Here is a 25,766-nt window from a genome sequence, read left to right as displayed (position 1 = left end):
GATAAACAACATAAAATATTGTTAATAGTTAAAAAAATTTTTGAAAACCTAGAAAGTTACAGAACAGTGAAAACTCAGTAACAGCAGAGAAACTTACTAGTGGAAATGGAATAAAGTACACCCACTTAAAGCACACTTCTAAAGGCACTAAATGCTAACTTCAGTCAGATTCCAGTAGGGGCACACTGAAGGTCTTTGACAGAGTCAGATTGTGTTGATTGAACTGACACATTGGTGTTTCCTGGGACAGCACCCTGTGTACATCTTATGAGCCTTATACAACATTTCTCAAACTTGCCTGAACATATGAACCACTTCCAAGGTGCTTGTTAAAATATAGCTCTCCATGGGACTTCCCCGGTGGCGCAGTGGTTAAGAATCCACCTGCCAATGCAGGGGACACGGGTTCGAGCCCTGGTCCGGGAAGATCCCACATGCTGTGGATCAAGTAAGCCCGTGTGCCACAACTACTGAGCCTGCGCTCTAGAACCCACGAGCCACAACTACTGAAGCCCGCACGCTTAGAGCCCATGCTCCACAACAAGAGAAGCCACCACAATGAGAAGCCTGCGCACCGCAACCAAGAGTAGCCCCTGCTTGCCGCAACTAGAGGAAGCCTGCACGCAGCAACAAAGACCCAATGCAGACAAAAGTAAAAAAAATATATATATATATATATGGCTCTTCAGCCCAGCCTGCAGAAATTCAGGGTCTGGTGAGGGTGGTGATTATGGGTGCGTTTGGAAGAGACTGCCCCTGACAGAGGCAGGTTGTTAATCTTTTGTAGCTCCAGATATTTTCCTGTCTTACATCCAAGTACAAACAGAACAGAGACTAAAAGGGCATTTACCAAGGCCTGGAGGCCAGCGTTGTGGTTTAACAGGGGACTGGGTGCCAGAAGGAACCTTAGAGGTGAGTGTTACTGAGGGCTGCAGACGAGGGCCAGGTGGAATTGAGCTGGCTGAGGAACAGATGCTTTGCATCTGACTGAGAGTGCTCAGGAAAGTAGGTGTAATTATTATTAGACTTAACTATTTTAACTTTTTTAGAAAGGATAATACTGGGAATTTAAAGCATTCATTTAAGTTTTAATAAATATTCTTTGCACTCTTATGATACTTGCAGACTGTAAACAGACTGACTTTTCTCATTTCCTAATCTTTTAAGAAAAGATAATAAAGGAGAACTTCTAAGTATTGCCTTAAATACTAAGCAGGGTCCCCTGAGAAGTTGTGGGAGAAGGTTGGAGGTGGGCGGCGTCTGGGGAAGGCACGAGAGATTGTGCATCTCCCAGTTCTCAGGCAGCAGTTCTCAGGGGGTGATTGTGGAGCCCCGAGGCTCCTCAGCCCTTTCAGAGTGTCCAAGGTCACAACTGTCTTCACAACAATATTGAGATACTATTTATCTTGTCACTGTGTTGATACTGAATCACTAGAAGCAATGGGGGGTCAAACTGTTGGCCCCTTAACCGGAATCAAGGTCAGGACACCATACTGTGCTGGTAGTCATCCTGTGCTTCACCACCACGAGTTTGTAGCTTAAAAAAAAGAAAAGACAGTTTTGTTTTTTGGGTTTTTTAAATTTATTTATTTTTTGGTTGTGTTGGGTCTCTTAGTTGCAACGCGTGGTATCTTCGTTGTGGCACTCAGGATCTTTTGTTGTGGTATGCGGGCTTCTCTCTAGCTGTGGTGCACGGCTCCAGAGTGCATGGGCTCAGTAGTTGTGGCATGCGGGCTCTCTAGTTGTCGCACGCTGGCTCTAGAGTGCGTGGGTTCAATAGTTGCGGCATGCGGGCTTAGTTGCCCCGTGGCATGTGGGATCTCAGTACCCCAACCAGGGATTGACCCATGTTTCCCTACATCGGAAGGCGGATTCTTAACCACTGAACCACCAGGGAAGTCCCAAGACAGTTTTGTTTATGAATGTCTTTGATAAAGCGGTAAATATTATTTTATTAAGTCTTCACCCTTGACAGCATGCTTTTTAATATTCTACGTGATGAACTGGGAAGTACTTGCGAAACACTTGTGCTGCGTGCTGAAGTACAGTGGTTGTCTCAAGAAAAGCTAAGCGAGTTGCTTTTCCTAGGAAACACTGTTTTTACTAAGAAGAACTATTGACAGACTATGCGTATTCATACTTGGGTATTTGGCAGAAATTTTCTTAAAAATAAATGAAGTGAGCTCATCACTTCTAGGAAAATAATTGACAGTATTTCTTACCAGTGATGACATTTTGAGCTTTTAAGAAAAAAAATGAGACTTTTGGAAATCTTTTATATGCAGTTATGAATTTGACAGCTTTCCAATACTTCAAGTACTGGGCTGAGAGTTTTCTTGTGAGATTATTGGTGATATTAATGCATACAATTTTTAATATTATATGAAATATGTCAACATTTGTAAACCTGCACATTTTCCAAATGACTAATGCATGATGTGAAAAATCAAGCATGGGTAAAAGATCCATTCAGGGTTCAAGATACATCAGTGAGTAGTTTTTTGTTTTTTGTTTTTTTTTTAGACCAGTGGATTTTACTGTAACAGGGAAACATTCATTGATAGGATTTCAAATTCCACATTGCAGGTAACTCTAAGAAGCCACCACATTTTGAATTTTGATGTAGTATCAAAGGATAATGTGCACAATTAACTGAAAAAGCTGTTAACATACTTCTCCCTTTTCCAACTACCTATCTGTATGAGGCCAAATTTTCTTCATAAATTTCAACCAAAACATCATATTGTAACAGATTGACTACAGAAGACAGTATGAGAATAGATGACAGAATAGCTGTCATCTATTAAGCCAGACATTAAAGACAGTTGCAAAAATGTAACACATTGACAGTTTTTTTTTTTTTTTTTTTTTTTTACTTTTTTCTTTGTGCCACTCAGCTTGCAGGATCTTAATTCCCTGACCAGGAATTGAACGTGGGCCCCCAGCCGTGGAAGCTCGAGTCTTAACCACTGGACGTCCAGGGAATTCCCAAGACATTGCCAATCTTTTCAAGACTTTTTTTTGGGGGGGGGGGTAGATATAGTTATTTTTCATGAAACATATTATGTATGTTAATGTAATAGATTCATTATTTTCTTTTAGAATGGATTAATATTTAAATTTTATTCAGTTTTAATTTCTAATATGATAAATATTGATAGATGATAGCCCACACAAACAAAAGCTCTTTGGAGTCCCTCAATAATTTATAAGAGTTTAAAGAGGTCCTACAACATTGTAAAGCAACTATACTCCAATAAAAATTAATAAAAAAAATAAATATAAAGAGGTCCTGAAACGAAATGGTTTAAGAACTGCTAAGGTGTGACTAAGGGGAATGTTCCAACATCCTTGTGTGGGCTTCCTTGAAGCCTCCCTCTTTATGTTCATCTCTTCTGTCTGGAATCATAAAAAAGACATCTAGGCTCTCCCAGCCCCCTTTAGTAGACCCAGCTCCTACCAGCCAACACATAAAAGTCTTTGGAACAGGAAGTAGTGATTAAAGATCTTCTTGGCCAGGCCACACCCTGACTCCCATATTATGTGATTAGGTGGGGAAAAACCCAGTTAATTAGAGTTCTCAGTATTTTTCCAGTGAGAAGCTGCTTTTTATTTTCACAGCTCTGATAATTTCCACTTAGGAGGTAAGGTTTTAATGAAGCTGTCAACTTAGTGTTTGGAATCAGACAGGCTCACCTATTTCATAGCTTTAAACTTTGGGCAAGCCATTTTTAAAAAAATGAATGAATGAATGAATGAATGGCTGAGTTGGGTCTTTGCTGCTGTGCACGGGCTTTTTCTAGTTGCGGTGAGCAGGGGCTACTCTTCGTTGCAGTGCGCGGGCTTCTCATTGTGGTGGCTTCTCTTGATGCGGAGCATGGGCTCTAGGTGCACGGGCTTCAGTAGTTGTGGCTCACGGGCTCTAGGTGCACGGGCTTCAGTAGTTGTGGCTCACGGGCTCTAGAGTGCAGGCTCAGTAGTTGTGGCGCATGGGCTTTGTTGCTCCGCGGCATGTGGGATCTTCCTGGACAAGGGCTCAAACCCGTGTCCCCTGCATTGGCAGGCGGATTCTTAACCACTGTGCCACCAGGGAAGCCTGGGCAAGCCATTTTTTTAATCTCTCTGATTCCCTGCAATTCCCAATACACAAGGTAAAACTGAATTAACAATAGGTTTAACAACTTAGTAGGTTGTTAATAGGTTTTGATTCTCATTCCCCTTGTTCCTATTAGAAGTTTTCTTGGGCTTGGGAGCTTGAGATGGCAGTTAGCTTCACCACTCTGAATCATGGCGGAATGACTGCAGACTCCTGTCAAAGAGAGCAGTTCAGCCCAACTGTTGGATATATTTGATTAAGTACGTATTTTTATAATAAATCCCACCCTCCTACACACACACACACACACACACACACACACACACACACACACTCACATTGCACAAAAAAGCAAGGTGATTTGGCATATGATCAATCATACCTTTTAGATTATCAGCTAATTTCTACTTGGCTCTTCAGAAAGTGGATAAACACTTTGATATCACGCAAGCAAGAAAGAATAGCCTTCAGTGAAAGTGTAGGTCCTTAGGGACTAGCTCTGTTCTTTTGAAGATATGTGTGCCATACTTTTAGATACGAGCACATAAATAAAGTCTAAATCATACCAGACCTTGTTCAGAATCGTCCTTCTATACTAAGTCATTCTCCATGTGCTAATTTTAAAATGTAGCCTTGATCTTCTCTAGTTTTTTGGAGGGGAAGTTCTTTCAGTACTGAAAACAGAGCATTGAAAAGAGAGGACCCATCATTGTTTTCCAGGGTTTCATTCCCCATTCCTTAGAGGTATCTTTTATTCCCCATTCCTTAGAGGTATCTCCTGACCTCTGGTACAGTGGCTCCTGGAAGGCTGGAGAGTCGTTATTGTTTGGGGTTAGAGAATCTATATGCACAAGCACGTTGTCTCAAAGGACACTCAAAGTATAAATGCTTTGCGATGGAGTTTGGGGAGAAAAAGACATTAAAAGGGAGTCTTAAAACTTGAAAACAGTTTCATATCACAGTAGCTTATACATCATGAGGTCATCTTTGGTGTCTCCCAGCAGTTATCATACCTGGATTTTCTGTGACTTGGCTGTCCCCCCACCTCCTGACTGAGCTCTAGACTCTTCCTTACTCTTTACTCATTGTCTTTCCCGTTTATCCACATTTCTTCTGTCACCCTCCTATGTACACTCTGCTTGCTTTCAACTCTTAATGATTGGTCTAGGGTATATTCACTTCTCTCTCTCTCTCTCCATTTTTGATGTTACCATTTTCCCTTAAAGGCAACTTCTCATACCAGTTTTAACTTATGACCAAGTGCCCATGACTTTCAGGTGTGAAATACATGAAATTTAGAAACTGGAGAGAGAAAATAGGAAGTGAAAGGGTAGGACACTGCTTTAGAGGTCATTTACCTCAATTTCTGGGGGTGTGTGAAAGCTTACAAAGTGCCAGTTTGTCTCTGAGCTACTGTTTCTGTCCACGTTGACACACACACGTATACACGGCAGGGGCTCGGGCTTGCTGTTCATTCAGTCCCATTCTCCTAGGACTTAATGTCCTGCCGTTGTCTTCCAGACCGCTTTGGTACAGTTTGCCCCTGAGGAATGAACCTGATGCTTGTGTTCGGCTAATGGTACCTGAAACTAGCAACCTCCTCAGATGCTTGAAATTAAACAAAATACTCTTTTGATAAAGCCATATACTCAGAGTGTTTGGAGTGCAAAAGATCATTTAGAAAATCATTTCATAGATGAGTGCCTTTGTGTTTAAATGACTTGCTTGTTGGAAGTTGACCTAGAACAGCAGGCAGGCCACTTCACCTATCAGTACTCTTTTTCTTGTAAAGGACTCCAGTTCATTTGACTATAATGGGATTATTCCAGAATGAGTCACTAGAAATAATCCTGCTCTGAAAAACCTAGAGATGAATTGTAAATAAGTTCCTGTATTTGGGGTGAGTTAGCAAATAAGAGAGTACTTTGAATTCAGTAGAGGAAATAGACAAGTTAATTTGATGTTCCTGGTTTTATTGGTAGGTGAATCTTTAGGTGGTTGTCATATTTAAGGTAGGAAGAAGTATATTCTGTGCAGGAGTGAAAATAGGTTAGAATTCTGTTTTTAATCTTTATCATACACATGGCCTATTCGAGTTCTATAAAGCATGGCTGTACTTGTACAGGGGCTTATTTATGGTATCAGATTCAAGTAAATGTTCATTCTCTGCTCTCTCCGGTGGTCTCTGACATTTTGGAGAGTATCTGAGAGTACCAGAGACACTCTGAGGTCATCTAAAAGTATCTGAGAGTATCTGAAATACATAATAAATCTGTTTATTAATAAATGAGGAAGTATTTACTGAGCACTGATTAATACGTTTTAGCTAGATGCAGTAAGTGCAGCAAACAGCGTGAGTTTTGTTTGAAAATCAGATGTCTTGCATGTAATTAAGACTTCATAAAAGTAAATGTTGGGATGTTGCTTTTGGCTTTTAATTATTAAATAGCATTATTTATTTTTTCTTTCCAAAGGAATAAAAAGAATTTGATAAAAGGGAAAATTTGCCCCCCTTAATGAAGTAATTCAGTGAACCTTCTATTTATGTATTGTAACCATATGTATTCAGCCAGAGGTTTTTCTTCTCTTCTCTCTTTCCTACAACTAAATAGCTTTGGGCAGAAGCATGCAACCTTTTTGCTATTAAGTTTCTCTGAAGTAAGGCCAGAAAGCTTTAAAAATGTTTTGATCAAGATGGTTTAGGAGTCTGGTTATGACTCAGTTTGTTCTGACTGATTTGATTGAATAACATCTTGGATTGTCAAAGAAGTGATGTAATGAGTGTTTTCTCATTCTGCAGGGTATTCTTAGACTAACAAATGTATCTCCCACCTATTATCATATAGAGAACTTCCCTTCTCCCCCAGTTGAGGAGCAGTTCCCCTGCTCAGAAACTGGTCTCCTCTTACTTATAGTGGGATTTGTTAGATTCTTGTCCTTTTCTTTCTCCTGAGGAAGTTTGAACTTGCTACCTCTTACTTTTTTTTGTTGTTTTTGAAATTTTCAATTTTAATTTCATAAAAACTTGAAAAAAATTTCAAACTTACAGAAAAGTTTTAAGTACAGGACCAGCTGTCTTTTGTATCCTGAAGTTTGGAAAGTAAGTTGCAAACATAGAGCTTCATCATCCTCAAATACATGGACGCTCTCCTCCATAACTACAATATGTGCATTAACATCAGAAAATTAACGTTGACGTATTGTTGCCATCTAATCCTTATAAGATAGGCCTGTGAAAACTAGTCAATTGCCAAAAAAAGAAAATTTGAGCACTGCATTATGCAAAAAAGGTCATGATAATTCACAGTTGAGAGGTCTCCGTATAAAACAGAAAAAACATATATGCGTACTGTATGGCAAATGAGGAGGCAGGTGAAGATGATCACGGTAATGGAACTACTGTCTGTGTATTTACCTAGGACTCCCGTGCGTCTGCATTCACTTTGATGCTGAATATGTGGGGTCTTGCGATGACTCATCACGTGACTACCAGTTAGTGCCAGCCTTTGGCTTTGCATTTGGCCCTGGTACCTTTGCTCAGAGTCAGCCATCTTGGTCTTGTTGGTCTGCTTCTTAACATAGCCTCTTCGAGTTCAGTTACTTAGTACAAAAAAAAAAAGTGCAGGTATTTCAAACCAGCAGAGGGATTCCTCAGTGCATGCAGCTTGAAGCTGTCCACTGCACCTTAAGGGTGGTCTCACATGAATGAATGTCCTGCCCTATGTCTCTCTTGCTGAAGAGTAAGAGAACTCACCCTCTGTGATCAAATAGACACATGCTTTGATTTCACTTTATTCGTTAGAAAATTCCTAAATGAAGTTCTTCATGTAATTTTTCTCTGATTTATGTTAGAAAGTGCCATTGTCACAGTGACAGTATGGCTGTGAAATAGATATGCTGAAGAACAGTTTTTCTTAGAAAAAGTAAAAAGGCTGATTAATAAGGCTAGTTCTTTGAAAGAACTATTACAGGAAACCTCAATTTAAAAAACTATTTTCCTGGGCTTCCCTGGTGGCGCAGTGGTTGAGAGCCCACCTGCCGATCCAGGGGACAGGGGTTCATACCCTGGTCCGGGAAGATCCCACATGCCACAGAGTGTCTGGGCCCGTGAGCCATGGCCGCTGAGCCTGCGTGTCTGGAGCCTGTTCTCCGCAACGGGAGAGGCCACAACAGTGAGAAGCCCGCGTACCGCCAAAAAAAATAAATAAAAATAAACTATTTTCCTGGTAAGTTTTAAATGTACAAATTTACATAGATGTTGATTAATTTAAAGTTTTTAAAAATATTTAACGAAATTCAAGGACTTCCCTGGTGGCGCCGTGGTTAAGAATCTACCTGCCAATGCAGAGGACAAGGGTTCGATCCCTGGTTTGGGAAAATCCCACATGCCGCGGAGCAACTAAGCCCACGTGCCACAACTACTGAGTCCATGTGTCACAACTACTGAAGCCCACGTGCTCTAGGGCACGAGTGCTGCAACTGCTGAGCTCGCATGCTGCAACTACTGAAGCCCTCACTCCTAGAGCCCGTGCTCTGCAACTAGAGAAGCCACCGCAATGAGAAGCCCGCGCACTGCAACAAAGAGTAGCCCCTGCTCACCGCAACTAGAGAAAAGCCTGTGCACAGCAACGAAGAGTCAGTGCAGCCAAAAAAAAAATGAAATTCAAGAAAAAATTCACACATCCCATCACCTTATCAAAGTAACTTGTGTTCTTTATTGTTTATATGTCTGTATAACTTGCAATAAGAATGTTGTTTATATTAAAAAGTTATTGCACATATAGATTCTGATTATGATACATGCTCTTAAGGCTCTTGCAGACCAATTTGAAGATAAGACTACGTCTGTATTGGAACGTCTGAAGATTTTCTATTGCTGTCAAGTGCCACCTCATTGGGCCATTCAGGTATTTTTGTTGTTGTTGTCATTGGGTATGGAAAATACTTCGCATTTGAAAGATAAACGCATTAGATGTTTATGTTTGAGTTTTCAAATATTTCAGTGAAAAGAATAAAAGTATCTAGCTGAGGATTGCCAGTTACTTCAAACTGCTATTTGAGTAAAGTGATATTAGACTTTTATAACATTAAAAAAAATTTAAACTAGATCAACTAGAACCACAGAAGTCTTCATTTTCAATGTTTAAAAGCCCTTTAAGGACCTTCTGCTAAAGAATGAACCTTTCCTTTTAAGGAAAGCATTTATTCAATACTTGATATTGTGGGATACCCTTAACTACTCTCCTCTTTCTAGTGATATGAGAATACCTAGTTTAGCTCCCACACCATGGTTCTCCTGTGTAAGAGGCGTCGGTTCTCTAGTTTGTAAAATTTTAAGCACTGAAGGCCACTTCAGATATGTGGTCCAGTTTCTTAATTCTACAGAAAAGAAAATTGAGGCCCAGTGCAATTAATTACACTTTTCCAATGTTGATCATAGAGCTGTTCACGAACTACATCTTTAGTTTCCCAACTTTTAGTCTAGTTTACCTCCTTTCCTGTGTCTCCACTGGGTTGTAATTATTACAAATAATAACAGCCAGCTTTTACTGCACATTTATTATGAGGTACACATTTTGTTCTGCCTTTCACACACGTTATCTTATTTTATTGCAACAATTTTGTGAAATAGCCTCATTTTACAGATGTGAAAGCTATGGTGCAGAGTGGCTAAGTGGAGTTAAATGATGCTAGCCAGAAATTTCTAGATGATTTAGTAACTATTGTCATTTTAACCAGCTTCCTGTCCTCTCTTGTGGATTAGGCACATAGGCAGTGATTTAGAACTATAAATGCCAACCCACAATTCAGTGACTCAGAATCTCCATCATAAGATTTCTTAGAGAGTAGGTTATATTCTTAAGCACAGGGCAAATGAGGGGGTTTATTACACATTGGGATTCATTTTATCTATTGAAGGCATCTTAATAAAACATAGGCACATAAAAAGCTTTGTTATATCATCTCAAAAGGAGTAGCTTCTTCATCAGGAAGGTGTTAAAAATTGGAACTTTTTGGCATGTTTTTGACCCTGATCTGTGAAATTTAAGTGCTTTGTACTGTGTGATTTGTGGTGTATAAACCTCTCAGACTGTTATTGTGACAAAACATGTCTGTTGAGGGTGTAGCTGTTACTCTGTTTCTGAACAGAACCATTAGGAAAATTAAGTACTGTTCAAATAAATTTAGGATGTAGGCTAAGTGTTTATTTTATCTGCTTAGGAAGCTGTGGATTTTAGGATATTTGGGCAGTTAGATAAACATCCTCTTTCATTAAGAAATTAAATCATTTTTCTTTCATAATAGGGAGTAACCATATCTTTATGTATTATTTTTAAAGATCAAGAAGTAACAGCATAGTTTATTATAAAAAGAGAATTCATCTTTACTGCTAGCTAAAGATCATATCAGCTTAGATGTCATAACTTCCTTCATCTGTTAAATGAAAAGATTAAACTACTTACTACATGAGCATTAAGACTTATTCCAGCTCCCACATGCTATGTTCAGGTTTTGAAAATGTCCAACCACATATTCTAAAATAGCCAAATTCTCTTGTATTTCATAGGATACAGAAGAATTGGACCATCCCTTTTATTTATTTCGATAATATGTTAGCTTATAATTTTCAGGCATATTTCATTTTACTTTCTAAGTTTGTTAGTCCTGCATGTTCCATGTCCATAAGCCTCTTAACTCTTAAATATGTATTGAATTTTGAAACCAGACCTTCAAGAGTCTCACCTACTTTTTAAACCTTTTTAATATTGTTTTTCTATTCCTGCAGGTTGGATCACTTATAATATACAGTATGTTTATTTTTGAATATATTTAACCTTCACTCACCTTACCATAATTTGTACCCTTTTATCTGCCAAGGACTGGGAAATTAGTAGCTAAGTTTTTTAGGATGTGCTTAAAATAAATTAGTGTTTTCATTTTCCTCAGCTATATGCCCAGAAGTGGAATTACTGGATCATATGGTAGTTCTATTTTCAGCTTCCTGAGGAACCTCCATACAGTTTTCTGTAGTGGCTGCACCAGTTTACATTGCCACCAACAGTGCACAAGAGTTCCCTTTTCTCCACGCCCTCAGCAACACTTATCTCTTGTCTTTCTGATAATGGCCATTCTAACTAGAGTTTTAAAAATTGATTTATTGGATATCAGCTTTACAACAGAGATTGTCCTATATAGAATCTCTAGGTAATGAAGAAATACAGATTTTGCCTTTTAAGTTCTGAATTCTTGGGAAAAAATTGATATATTGAGTGTTTTGAACAGTTCCTATATTGTTTTTTAATTCCTTACCCCCTCTAAAGAGGCTTGCTAAAGTAAAGGTAAGTATTGAATGATTGCAAATTTCTAATTAGTAGAGGTTGAATTGTAGAAATTAGGCATTTAATACAGTAAGCAGATGCTTAAAATGGCAGATTGGATATACCTACAAGTGGAATAGGAATCTGTCTTTGTGTAAAGGATTGTTCATTATTTTAACTTGATTTTCTAGCGCCAGCTTGCAAGTCTACTCTTTGAGTTGGGATGTACCAGTTCAGCCCTTCAGATATTTGAGAAGCTAGAAATGTGGGAAGATGTTGTCATTTGTTATGAAAGAGCTGGGCAGCATGGGAAGGTATGTAATAGTAAAATTCTGTGTACTGGCCAGGGCCTTTCATCTTTGAGCGTCTTCTCACTTGTTTTTTAAGCCTACTTTTGCCAACAGTTCACTTATATTCCTTTTTTCACTTTTTTCCCCAGAAATCTTTTTAATGTTTTCTCTGATTTCCGTTGGGGCAGGTTATTTTGTCTGCATGTGTATGTGTATATAAAAGAGAAAAGCAAGGCCCAAAACTGATACAGTATTTGATGTTTGTGAATAAATAATGAAAGCTTTAAACACATTGCACCTTGCGATCTCTTTCCTTTATTAACTCTCCTTCTGTAGACAACTTCAAAATGAACTATTAGAAATTATTTTAAGCACCATTGTGTTGCCTTATGATCAGAGGCTGTGGGTCTGAAGGAAGGTTACCTAGGAGGGAGGGCAGCTGGCTTGGCCTGTAGAAAATCCAAAGAGTGTGACAACCCACCCCGCCTTGGGGCAGAAGAGTTGTCAAGTGTGTAATGCATTTAATTCCACCTTTAAATTGGGTCAAGAGAGAGAATGTTGCCATATTTGCATCTGTTATTAATCTATTGTTTTTTCCTTCATAAATGAAAAGAATTTTTAAAGAAAGAAAAAAGGACTATGCAGTGTGTGTATGTTCAATGGACACATTGAAATCATTTGTTAATTTTGGATTAAAATTTTAAATGGCTAAATTTCTATCATAAATGTAGTACACAGGCAGAGTAAAACCCACAAATTGGATCATTTGTGTCTACAGTCAACCTTCTGCCGTCACCCTGAAAAAGAGAAATGGTGGTACGTGTGTGTCTGTTTCTTAATACCTTTCTAAGTGTGTGTATTTTAGACTAATAGTAAAAGTTACATTCCTTTCACTAATCACTAATGTCAGTGAAGGTCTTTGAATTGTATTGGGTTAAGGAGAGACTACCATGGTGATAACATGTTACTATAGAAGATTATAGAATTATAATATTTTCATCCTGGGAAAGGGCTCCATAATCATCCGTTCCATTTTTCTCCTTTTCCAGGTAAGGAAAGGAGTCTCTAACGATTCGGGTTAGGTCACAAAGCTAGTTATTGATTAATAACTTAAGAGACCACATGACGTAATGGTTAAAAGCATAGCCCAGACTGCCTGGATTCAAAAGCTAACCTTGGCACGTGCTAGCTTTGTGATATTGGGGCAGGTTGCTCAAACATCCCCTAGCCCCCAAGCCTCAGTTTCCTCATCTAGAGGCACATAATCTATCTACCTTACAAGTTTTCGTGGCATAATGTATGTAAACTACATAGAATGGTGCTTTCCTCATAGTGCTGTGTGAGTGTTTGCTGCTATTACTGATTCTAAGACATAATGTTTTTCACATTTTAACGTCTTTGGAATATATCTGTCGCTTGATGGCATCTGTCAGTCGCTGTCAGTCAGGTGGCCATTTGGCCAGGTTGTAATTGCTTGTGCTTGTACAAGTTTAGTTGCAGCTATATTTAGTATCATCATTTCAATTGAGTTATGTACACAGTGTCAGCTCTACATATGTTGGGTTTAATTGCCATTTAAGATATCTTCAAAAAGATTCCCTTATGATATGGCGTTGAAACACAAAGTTATTGAACACACAGTAAAGGACCAAAACAAGGTCAAGAGGTGTGAATTTAGCATTAGTGAAGTGAACATGTGCCATTGGCAAAATCATCACAGTTCCATTTACTTTTCTTTAATAACACTAAAAGCTTTATGGCAGCCAAGAAAGGAAGACATCCCAAAGTAAATGAAGCTGTGTTTTGTACTGAGATCTGTGAAAAAATGGTTGCCACTTAAAATTTCAAGCAGTGTATTGAGGGCAGGAAAAATTGCCAAATTTTTCTGAATAGATTTCAAAAATATCAAAGCACTGAGAGGCTGATGTGATTCATCCATGGCATTGTGTCATAATTTAATTGAAAGCGTTTTTTCTTTTTCTTTTTTTTTTACGGTACGCGGGCCTCTCACTGTTGTGGCCTCTCCCATTGCGGAGCACAGACTCCGGATGCGCAGGCTTAGCAGCCATGGCTCACGGGCCCAGCCGCTCTGCGGCATGTGGGATCTTCCCGGACTGGGGCACGAACCCGTGTCCCCTGCATCAGCAGGCAGACACTCAACCACTGTGCCACCAGGGAAGCCCGCATTTTTTCTTTATTAGTTAAGAGTTAGTCTTACTATTGATGGCATCTCACATTTGATGAAATCTAGTATTATGTTTCTTCAGGGACTTAAGTTTTTTTTTTTTTTAGTGCCCATTATCTGGCACACAGGTAGTACTCAGATATTTGTTTAACAAAGAAATGAATGGATGAGTGAATGGTATCTTGACTTCCAGGATACCATTGATGTAGTTCCCATTGCATCATTCTTCACATCGGTCAGTGAACAAATAATAACTGTATATAAAAATATGGAAATTTTTGAAATAGTGATTTTTGAAATAATTAAGCAAGTTGGTGAATCACAAATACCCAGGGCACATTTTGAAATATTAAATTTATTTAATTATTTTTAGAAAGTATGGAAAGTAGAGACCTTCTCTTATTGTAAAAAAAAATATATAATGAGTCCATTCCTTTGGATGGATGGACTATGGAATGGATTTGACTATGTTTCCTAAAGTAGTTGTGGTATTATTATTTTTTAAATTTGCACATAACCTTATAAGAAATGTCTTATAGTAATGATAAATTCCTATGTTTTTAATCACTCTATAAAATGTGCATATTTTAATTTTTAGGAATGTATAGTCATTTACTTTGTCTCAAGTCTTTTGTGAGTTACAGCCAAACATCCTTCAAAATCTTGATATTAGCTTTTTATTTGCCACATAAAAGACTTCCCTTACCTGTTTTTCTTATGCTGTATTTACAGATCAGCTTAATCATAGACCCTAAAAACGTTTGCATCAAGTTGGAAGCAAATGTTTTATTTCTAAAACAGCTAAGATTCTTTTAGTGTTTGGTTGTGTGCCAGTAGTTGTCACCACATTTTGATTTAAGTAGAAGTTTGTGAAATTTTAATCCTTGCATTTAGTGCTTAATGGCATAATTTATTTTTGAAAGGCAAATTCGGAAAAGTATCTAAGTCTAATTATTATGCTCTGGTGCTCATGTTTGCACCCCACTAGTAAGATCTCAGACTTTCCAATTTAGAAACTACCTACAGAAATTCTCGTTATTTAATGACCACTGGCAAAATAGCCAAGATTAGTTTTGCTTGACCTTGGGGTCAGAACTGGTTCTCATCTGCTAGCATTTAATTTTTTAAGGCTATTTGGCACACTGCAGTTTCCCCAAGGCTTTTCTATAACAAAAGTTTTATTTTGTTGCTCAAATTGGGTCCATAAGTGAAAAGACAAAAGACTGAGCAGGCGTAAGCTGCCTGGAGAGGGCAGGGGGGAAGGAAGTGGAGAGATTCAGGTTGGGACCTCTCTTATTTTCTCTTGTTTCTAGGAAACAAGGCTTACCTGAGATGCAGAGCCTTATCTTTCATTATGCTACAGTTGCAGATCATCGTAGCCTTTGGGCTTTAACATTTTTTTCCTTTAAATTGCCAAGTAAATCTTTTATTTCTAAAACAGCTGAGATTCTTTTTAACATTTGGTTGGGGTTTTCTAAGATAGTTTCTTTATATGATTTAAGAGAGTTCCCACATGTTCTTTTCTCACACTACAGTCGAGTAAGCTTCCTAAAAGGCAAATCTGATCATGTTGTTCTGACTCTTCAGGAACTTCCCTGTGTCTCCAGGATTAACTCAGAGCTCTTTAGCGTGAATGGTCTTTACTTCATGATCTGACTCCTGCTTACCTTGCTAACTGCATTGTCTACCTACTTTTTTTTTTTTTTAATATTTATTTATTTATTTTGGCAGCGCCAGCTCTTAGTTGTGGCATGCGGCGTCTTTGTCGCCACACATGGGATCTTAGTTGCGGCATGGGGGATCTAGTTCCCTGACCAGGGATCAAACCCGGGCTTCCTGCATTGGGAGCACCGAGTCTTAACCCCTGGACCACCAGGGAAGTCACTACCTACTCTTTTATCTCTGCTTTGCCCCCCTTTGTACTCACTCATCCAGGTTGTGCCCAAAGTTCTGGTAGGACTAAACTACTTGTAATTCTTGAATTTTCAGCATTGTTTGACCTCAGAACCTTTGCACATGCTATTGTCTGTCTAGAACTTGTCCTCCTTAGCTCACTCCTTATTCTTCAGACGTCTCTTTGGTGATTGCTTCCTACAGTGTACTTTCCCTGAAATCTCCCTTGAAGATTTGGTGATATTCTCCTGTGTGCTCCTATAACACCCAGCAGTGCTTTTATCCTTCATGTGCTGGCTTAGCTCACCTGCTAAACTGTAAGCTGTTTAAGAGCCAGACTTGTGTCTATATTATTTATAGCTGTCTCGCCAACACTTACCACAGGCCTGGAGCCTAGGGAGAACTTAAATATATTTGCTGAATGAATGATTAGTAGGTGTTCGTAGAATAGTGATTGCATTGAAGCAAATTCTCAAGTAGACACTCCTTATGGACTTTACATGTGGTGAAAGATACCTCTCCAACCCCTGCTATATATTTTCTCTCCAAAAACAAATTATAACATCTCACCCCTCTCATTTCAACCTTTTAATTTTAGGAATAGAAATAGGAGCCTTCGAGAACTTTTATTTTTGCTCTGCAGATGCTAAGATACTGTGAGCATGCTGTTATTATGTAATGCAATTTTGAGAGCCTTTTATGTACTACATTCTTTATAGAATTATTTTCTCACTGTCATTTAATATTTGTAACAGCCTACAAAGTATGAATTGTTTTTGCCACTCTACTGATTAGCCTTAGTAAGTGGCAGATTTTGGAATCCAAGCTCAGACCTTCCTTTCCTCTAAAGCCCACACTGCTTCCCCAGCATCTGCCCCCCATCCTGGTTGTTGTTAATCCCTTAAAATTTGATGGTCAATTTGTAAGTTAAAACCTGTTGTGTTCACTTGAATGAGGAAGATAGGCAGAACAACTGAAAATATAACTTGGTGTACAAATAGGAGATGACCAACTAATTGGATAACAAGGGCTGTTTTGTTTTTTTTTTAATTTTTTTTTTAATTAATTTTTGTCTGTGTTGGGTCTTCGCTTCTGCACAATGGCTTTCTCTAGTTGTGGCGAACGGGGGCCACTCTTCATCGCGGTGCGCGGGCCTCTCACTGTCATGGCCTCTCCCGTTGCGGAGCACAGGCTCCAGACGCGCAGGCTCTGTAGTTGTGGCTCACGGGCCCAGTTGCTCCACGGCATGTGCGATCTTCCCAGACCAGGGCTCGAACCCGTGTCCCCTGCATTAGCAGGCAGATTCTCAACCACTGCGCCACCAGGGAAGCCCAACAAGGGCTGTTTTTAATTATTCTGTTTTATCTTGGACCTGGAATATTTATGTTGGCAGGTACCCTTTGAAAAATCAAGCCAGAGCGTGGTGCAGTTACACACATAAATGTAAAGAGCAATTAGTGAATAGTTGGCTCAGTCAGAGAGTGAATAAGACTAGGCATCACCTCACGGAAAAGGGGAGTGAGCGACTGGGCTGAGATGAAGTGTTTTGTACTTTTCACCTCTCAGTTGCCTCTCACAGAACAAGAATGTAGGCTAGGGATAAACTGCCTTTCTGCTAGAAGGATTGTCTGTGACAGCCGTAAGAGTACAAGGTTCTTTGGTGCTCTCTTAGTTCTGCCCTCTCGTCCCATTCACTGTGTCAAGGGCAGTAGAGCACCTTTCCAGTGGTCCAGCTCCCTGTTTTTGAGAAACAGTCTCTGCAGTAGTAAAAATTAGAATCCATTTTCCTCTGTGCTTCAGAGGAAAAGACTGAGTTAGACTATGCCCAAAGTTGTTTGAGCTGTACGCACAACACACACACACACACACAAACACACACACACACTTTTAAAAACCTGAAGCTATTGTCAGATGGCCAAATCTAATTCATAGTACGACTTTAAATTCTTAGCCTGCCATTTATTGGTCCCCTTGGAGCAAACCTCTACTTGTTAAGCCTAATTCTGTCATTTCTGTAGTCCTCAAATGCACTTGTTATAATTAGTACCATCTCTGGGTCTAGAGCTCATTTCCCCACCTTCATTTTTTTGCCAGGAGAGCTTCCTGTAGTTGTTGGTCTACCAATTCCCCTACCTACATACTGACCAGATGCAGTGTCAGATGAGGGCCACTCTTATCGCACATTAGAATTTTTAATTCCTTCCTCTCATTCACAAAATCAAGGCCCAAATCGCAGCCAGGAAGGGCAGTTTGTTTTGATAATTCCTTCTGACTCAAGTAGGAATAATTTTCTTGAAATGTTTTATTTTTCTTTTTATTAGATACTGAACTGAACTTTCACCCATATTCTTTACCCCAAATGCAGGGCCTTGTCTCTGACAGGGTGCTTCCTGGAATCCTAGTGTGCTTCGGGTAGGGTCCCTGCTTCAAACCCGAATATCCCATATAACAGCTTGTAGAAAAATATACCTTCATAAATGTAAGTGAGTCCCAATATGGCATATTTTTCACTATATTAACTTTTTTCTTGCATATATCTAAAATTCTCAGTTACCTCTCAACACTGGACTGTTTGATCAAAAGGTACATCACCAGGGTACGGAACTTAGGCTGTCAGTTTTGCTCCTCGGTATTTTTAGTCCTAAGGAGAGTCACTTCTTAGGTGTGATCACTTGCATGAGAAGGGCCTGTGAAATTCAGATTCTGCTGTATGACCTCTCTGTTTGCTAGGACTAACTTGTTGTTAGATCATTCCTAATTTAGTCATGCTCAGTGTTGATGTCAGCCAGAGCATGTCCCCAAAATGTTCTCCCTTTGTTCTCAGTAGGAAGAATCTTTTATGTCTCATTTAGAATCTGAAGCCCTTTGTGATTTCAGTGTTAGTTTCAGTTGAATTCATCCAACATTTATAGAGTACCTGCTCTGTGCTGGGCAATGGTATTCCAAAGATGAGAATGAGAAAAAAAGTTACCTCCAAGGAGCTTATAGTCTGATAGTGCAGATATTTGTGAGCAGAATACTTTAGTATAGTGTGACAGATGCTAAGATGGAAGTGTGTAGATTCCAAGTTCTATTTGGCCAGCAAAATATTTCTCCCACTGCTATCCTTCTATAAAGCAACATTCTACTCAGTTTGTATCTTGTACAGATTCTTTCTCTGAGATCTACAGGGCCTCCTCCTGTGATTCCACACATTTTCATAAAAAACCGATGTTTGGTTGAAATCAGCCTTGAGTGGAAAAATTCAGCTTTAACCTTGTAGCATCAGTACTTTTCCCCTTTGTCCTTACTTCCTGTAGCATCAGTACTTTTCCCCTTTGTCCTTACTTCCTCCAGTCCTGTTACATGAACACCTGGGTTACATGAACACCTGGGTTACATAAACGCCTGTTTAACAGTTGACAACAGCAATTCTTCTGTCTTTGGAGAAACTGTACACAGTGACTAATATGATTATTTATAGAAAATTTTAATGTTTCTAGAAGCTGTGTCAAGTTTCTATCCTTCTTCCTAGTAGTGAAGCCTCAAGCATCTTGCTTTCCAATCTGGTTTTCCAGTGGAGGGATTGAGAAAAAACACAAACATTAGTTTAGGGCTTACTGTGTGCCTGACAAAATGCTAGGTGCATTTCACATCTAATTCTTCATCTTAATTTTTGGATATAAATTTGTTATTTATTTATTTATTTGGCTGAGTTGGGTCTTCATTGCTGCACGCGGGCTTTCTCTAGTTGCAGCGAATGGGGGCTACTCTTCATTGCGGTGCGCGGGCTTCTCATTGCGGTGGCTTCTCTTGTTGCGGAGCACAGGCTCTAGGCATGTGGGCTTCAGTAGTTGTGGCATGCAGGCTCAGTAGTTGTGGCTTGCGGGCTCTAGAGCACAGGCTCAACAGTCGTGGCACACGGGCTTAGTTTCCGCGGCATGTGGGATCTTCCCAGACCAGGGCTGGAACCCGTGTCCCTTGCACTGGCAGGTGGATTCTTAACCACTGCACCACCAGGGAAGTCCCTCACAGATCTTCTTATTGTTCGAAGTCTATAGAATGAATTATGCAACACAGTTTTCTAGGGACATGTTAGGGCCCTTTTGGTTTTAAGAGAACCAACATATACTAGCTTAGGCAAAAAAAGGAATTTATAGGTTCATGCAACTGAAAATTCTAGTAGACCCATCATGATAGCCGTATCCAGGGGCTGAGATGATGTTGTCTCTCAAAGAGCCAGACAAGATGGCCCCTGGAAGCTCAAGGTTAGTAATCCCATTGGAAAAATACAGTCAACTCCATGGCTGTAACGGAAAAGTTCTGAGCTGCCTGAGGCATGTGCCCTTGCCTCTGATAGGCCCTACCTGTACCACATGGAATGGTTTCCCCTCAGGGAAGGAGAATCAGAAGATCAGAGAATAGATGCTGAGCAGGAAAAAGAGCAGTTGATGTCCACTGTAGGGTGGGAGTTTAATTTTCTAAATCTGAAGTTGCAAGAGGTATTTTGTTTGGCTTAATAGTGTTTTGAAAAAAAATTAGAGTAAGCATTTTCAGGCAATTTCATCTAAAAATCTAGATTTCTTCTCTTAAAGAATCAAATGATGTGGAAACATTGGGGCAAATTCCCATATTCTTGTGCTAACTGGCTGGAGTTGAGGAGTGGCTCCTTCCTTTGTATGTTCAATCGCCAGCCTACTTTATTCATTCTCAATAATTGGCAAGAATCTCTGGGCATTTGAGTGAGTGACCCTTGCTCTAAGCACTGCAGGTTTTCCTGGTAGAGTAAGGAGAGTGTTATTCCAGCCATAATTCATAAGGTTCTGTGTAAGTCTTGGCTGACTTAATTTTATGCTGAGATTCACTGTGCCTAGTCATTGCTGTAAAGTTGTATTAAGAATAGTAATTAGTTGTGTGGAATTACAAAATAAAATAGATATGTAAGATAGGTATATATGTGTGGGTAAGGGAATGGTCTTTGAGGTTTGCAGGTTCCTGTAGGCACCCCAGGTTCATTGCAGCCATTTGCCACTTGAAGTATGCCTTTGCATGTTTGGGAATGTATTTTTATCCTACTTCATAGATGTTAAGATGACAAATTTCTTGTACTGTGTAAGAACATACATCTGTGTTTTCCAGTAGGGAAGCCAGAAATACCAAAGCTTTTCACATTCTGTGAAGATTTCTGACCACCCACATTTTGACACTGCAGAAGTGATATTACAAGCCGTTGTGCTTTATTTATGTTCACTGGGCACATCTTTTTTAGTTCTTTATTTGGTAATAAATTATATAAATTGAGTGGATAAGTGGAGGAGGGAAGAGAAAATAGAACATGTTGGAGAGAGTGAGGAAGACTGAGGGTGTGACTAATTGAAGAGAGCAAATATATTGCCTGCAAGCATTGCCCTTGGGGGAGATCAGTCTGTCGGCAGGATGAAGAGGTGTAAGTGCTCAAGGAGAAAGAATTGACTTATCTAAAGAACTGTGGGATAGGAATTTGAGGAAAAAAGAGGCCCATTTAGACTAAGCAGAGTCACTGCTCTAGTGTTTCTTACCTTCTTCTGGAAGCTGCCCCACTCTTGCCCTCCAGACCCATCTTCCAGAATTGATATTATTTATTATTGATATATAGGCATTTATAACTGTAAAATTTCCTCTAAGCACTGCTTTCACTGCATCCCATAAGTTTTGGCATATTATATATTTGTTTCCATTTATCTCAAAGTGTTTTCAATTTCCCTGTGATTTCTTTTTTGACTTACTGTTTATTTAACAGTGTGTTGTTTAATTTCCACATATTTGTGAATTTCTCAAATTTCTTTGTTACTGATTTCTAATTTCATCCCATTGTAGTTGGAGAATATCCTTTGTGTGACTTCTACACTTTCAGATTTATTGAGACATTTTATGACCTAACATATAGTATATCTTCTGGAGAATGTTCTGTGTGCACTTGAGAAGAATGTGTATTCCACTGTTGTTGGACAGAGTGTCCTTTAAGTGTCTGTTGGGTCTAGTTGGTTTATAGCATTGTTCAAGTCTTCTATTTCTGTCTTCTGTATAGTTGTTCTATTCATTATTAAAAGTTGGATATTGAAGTCTCCAAATATTATTGTTGAATTTGTATTTCTCCCTTCAGATCTGTCAGTTTTTGCTTGGGGCTCTGTTTTTAGGTGAGTATATACTCGCAACTATTCTATCTTCTTGATGGAGTGAATATTTATCATTAAAATATGCCTTTCTTTGTTCTAGTAACAATTTTTGTCTTAAGGTGTATTTTGTCTTATATTAGTATAGCTACTCCAGCTTTCTTTTGGTTACTGTTTCCACGATGTGTTATCTTCCTTTTTATTTTTAAAAAATTTTCAATCTGTTTGTGTCTGAATCTAAAGTGTGTCCCTTGTAGACAGCATTTAGTTGAATCATAATTTTAAAATCCTTTCTGCCACTCTTGGCTTTGATTGGAGTATTTAATCCCTTTACATTTAATTTAATTACTGATAGTGTAGGATGTATGTTGGTCATTTTGTTTTCTATATGTCTTTTTTATTTCCCCATTACTGCCTTCTTTGTGGCTAAATGGTTGTTTTCTACTTCTAGTATACCATTTTAATTCCGTTGTCATTTCTTTTACTTTTTTTTCTTTTTGAGTTTCTTAGTCCTTGTACTAGGCATTATTTAAAATAGCAGATTTTAAGTGTCTTTTAAGTCCATCATATGGACATCCTCAGGGATGGTTTCTACTTTTTTTTCCCATGTAAGGGCCATACTTTCTTGTTTCTTTGTGTAGTTTCAGATTGGTTAGCTTAATGGTCAGCTAATGATTGGACAGAAAATTCCTTAAATGCCTAAATTAAGAAGTCTCCCAGTCTTTGATGGTGGGCTCTAGGTGTGTGTGTGTTGGGGTACGCTTTCAGCACTTAGCCAGGCAGTTGACAACTCTGCCTTAGCATTCACTAACTGCTTGTGCAAAGCCTCAGGGTCATCCTGAGGTGAGAGCATAGGGCCTTCTCAGGTCTTTCCTGAACATGTGCACAGCCCTACACATGCGTGGACTTCTAGATTCCCACCAATATGGTGGAGTTTTTCAAAGCCCTTATGTATATCTCATTCCCTTATTTTCCTTTAAGTGTTTTGTATAGCCTATTGTTTGCCCCAGCTGTTACTACCTCAGGCAGCTGCAGAATTAATTAATTGTCTCTAATTGTTTTTGACAAAGGGTAGTCACTGGACAAGTTCAGAGTTAGGTTAAGTAAAGACAGCTTTGCAAGTGGGCTCTTCCAGGGAACCACCAGACAGTTTTCTGGGAATGAAACTTCAGAGGAGCTCCAAACCCATTTTGTTCCCTCTGGTGGCTGCTGGGCTGATAATTTTCCCATGATAATAAGCTGTTGGTTTTCAAGGCTAGTGCAGAGCTGGAGAAGAGGGAATAGGAATGGTACATGTTAAAATGACACAAAGCTTGCTGTTCTTACCAAGAGTTTTATCATTTTCTTGAATAAACACTCCCTGGGTTATTTCAAATCTTTGATTAATTTCCAGAGTTCTGAAAAAGTTGATTCTAACACTTTTTTCCAGTTCTCTTTGTTGCTTTTGTGGTGCAGGGAAATTTTAGAGGTCCTTATACCACCATTTTTGCTGATGTGAAAATAGGAAAAGTATTGAACCTGAAATCAAGGTCCTGTTTTTCAACTTAGTAGGTTTTGGTTTGGGGCTTACTAGTTGATCAAGGAATCTAAACTTGTATTTGTCTTAAAAATGGGCATATTAGTATCTACCTCTCAGAATTATTACAGAGGTTAAGTGAGATAATGCATTTAATAATGTGCTGAATAAAAACTAATCTGTAAATACTGTCAGATGGAAGGACATGTAAGGCATTTAAAAGGAAAAATGAAAAAAACAATTTTATCATTCAGGTTTTGTTTATGAAAGCAGAGCCACTTTGAGTATTTTGGGGAATAGAGGTTCGCTAAAAGAATTAGATATTACACACATGTGGGAAGGAAAATGAAGGAGTGAAAGAGGGAGTAAGAGGATCAGGGAAAGAATCATTTAACGATCCACTTGAAGCATTGGCACAAGTGCATCAGTCAGAACTTACAGGGGAATCTGAGAAGCCACGTACTTCTAGCCATTGCAATGGGAGGATGAAGAAGGAACTTGTGGAGAGGTCTGCGGAAAGCTGTTGGATCTCTGTAGCTACAAGCTCCGTGGGTCCAAAGTGAAGTGTCTTATGGTGGGCCTGGGATTGCTATTGGTTGGCAGGGCCAGCAAGTGGAAAGACAAGATGGACACATAGAGCATGGTCAAGCTGGGATCTTCAGGACATCTCTGCCTCTTGTTTGATGTCATATTTAACCATGACAACCTTCCAAGAGTAAAAGATGTTTGTTGCTTTACTTCTGCCTTTCAAATCCTTAGCAAGTTTCCCTTCTGACCAACTCTAACACGAAATCAGAAGGGAAAGGGATTTTAGGAAACGTAGTTCCCAGCTTAAGCAAGTACATAGCATGATCTGGTACATATGACTATGCAGTGGTTTAGTCCTTTTACTTGGGAGTTTACTTATTTGGAAAGTGACAAACTACTAATAGGCCCAGAGTATTGTATTTTTTAATACAATTAATTATTTTTTATTTTTTTGGCCAGTTTTTTGGATCTTAGTTTCCTGACCAGGGATCAAACCCACTGGACTGCCAGGGAATTCCCAGACACAGAGTATTTTATAGATTGTGTTGTATATGTAAAGAAGAATTTCTGATTTGGGGGGAAACGTACAGTTTCTTCAAAAGAGGTTTAGATATTGAAGCATTCTTAGGGCATATAAGAACAAAAATAACTAGAAATAATAACAAAAATAACACATAAACATTTATTTTACATATCTTGCTTTATTTAATAGATGAGTTCCTTCTAAGGAACGTATAAAATGAATTTTTATAAATGAAAATTTTCCTAATAACAAATTACAGTGACAAGAGTATATAATTTCCAATTGGTTTTTGGTTGACATTGGCATATAATTTTTTGTTTTAGTTTCTTGACCTTTTTTATTAGCATGATGTCATCAAGACTGGTAAGGCCTAATGGAATAGTGAGACAATCAAGGTACTTGCAGACTGAATTATACCATAAGTCTATGAAATTCTGAGGAAAGACAGGGAAGTCTACTTTTCTCTGTGCTAGTTAAAGCCCACTGCATTTGGTGTTGCCTGGCTATTGGGTAGAGAAAAATGTATTTGTTGTATCAGTACCTGCTTAGCATATGTCAGGGGCTGTGATTATTTGCTACAGTAAAGAGATCATGTCTGGAACAGTAGCTATAATTAGAGCACCATTACATTAAGTTTATAATAATCTATGACACTTTCCAGGACCCGTCTGTGTTCTCAATTTAAATGGGTAGGTTAAACGGCCCATGCACACACGTACAAACACACACACTTTGCAGTGTCTCTCAAGTTTGTGATAGTGGCGCACATGTCTGTGGTTTGTATAGATAATGCGGTGTTGCTTTGGGTTTTCTCTTTTAATGAGGAGAAGCAGCTTCGGAGGCTTTCACTCGGCCCTTTATTGGCCCACAGTAGCACTCACTGTGGACTCTGCTTGTTGCTGGATGTATGTAATTCAGCTCTGTATTCAACCAGGGAAGTAACCACTGGGTGGGTTCGGGACTTAGTCCATCCCATGGTAGGCTTAGTATCTCCCATAAACCCGCTCACTCAACATGGTGATATTCTGGGTCCCCAGGGATTAGCAGTAACTAAGAGCTAATCAACCCTGAAAAGAGGAGCTATTTCTTTTTCCCCAGGATAAAATTACCTGGTAAATGGTTATAATTACTTATTTAGGGAAGAAGAATTGTGGTATACACGTGTTATGTTATCACAGGGTCCTTTCTCACCAGTACTGAGTTGCTTGCTTAGGTATTTGTTTGCTTATAAGAGGCTCTGAGTCTGTGAAATGACTCAGGGATAGGAATTGGGTGAGAGACAGTG

The 25,766-nt window shown here is 39.0% G+C and overlaps 1 protein-coding gene across 9 annotated transcripts in view; it reads left to right on the top strand.

The window, feature by feature from the left end:
* The window catches only part of TTC27 (tetratricopeptide repeat domain 27), a 183,913-nt gene that overhangs the window by 95,573 nt on the left and 62,574 nt on the right, over positions 1-25,766 (top strand). For all 9 annotated transcript variants that reach the window (XR_012325753.1, XR_012325754.1, XM_033838751.2 and 6 more), the window contains 2 exons: positions 8,908-9,003; positions 11,607-11,729. Coding sequence is in view for 7 of the 9 variants with exons in the window: in XM_033838751.2 (XP_033694642.1) it covers positions 8,908-9,003; positions 11,607-11,729 (219 nt within the window). In the remaining 2 variants the exon portion in view is untranslated. The remainder of the gene's footprint in view (positions 1-8,907; positions 9,004-11,606; positions 11,730-25,766) is intronic.

Source organism: Tursiops truncatus, chromosome 14 (assembly GCF_011762595.2).
Source record: "Tursiops truncatus isolate mTurTru1 chromosome 14, mTurTru1.mat.Y, whole genome shotgun sequence".
Lineage (NCBI taxonomy): Eukaryota > Metazoa > Chordata > Mammalia > Artiodactyla > Delphinidae > Tursiops > Tursiops truncatus.
This window is presented reverse-complemented; position numbering and strand designations above follow the sequence as displayed.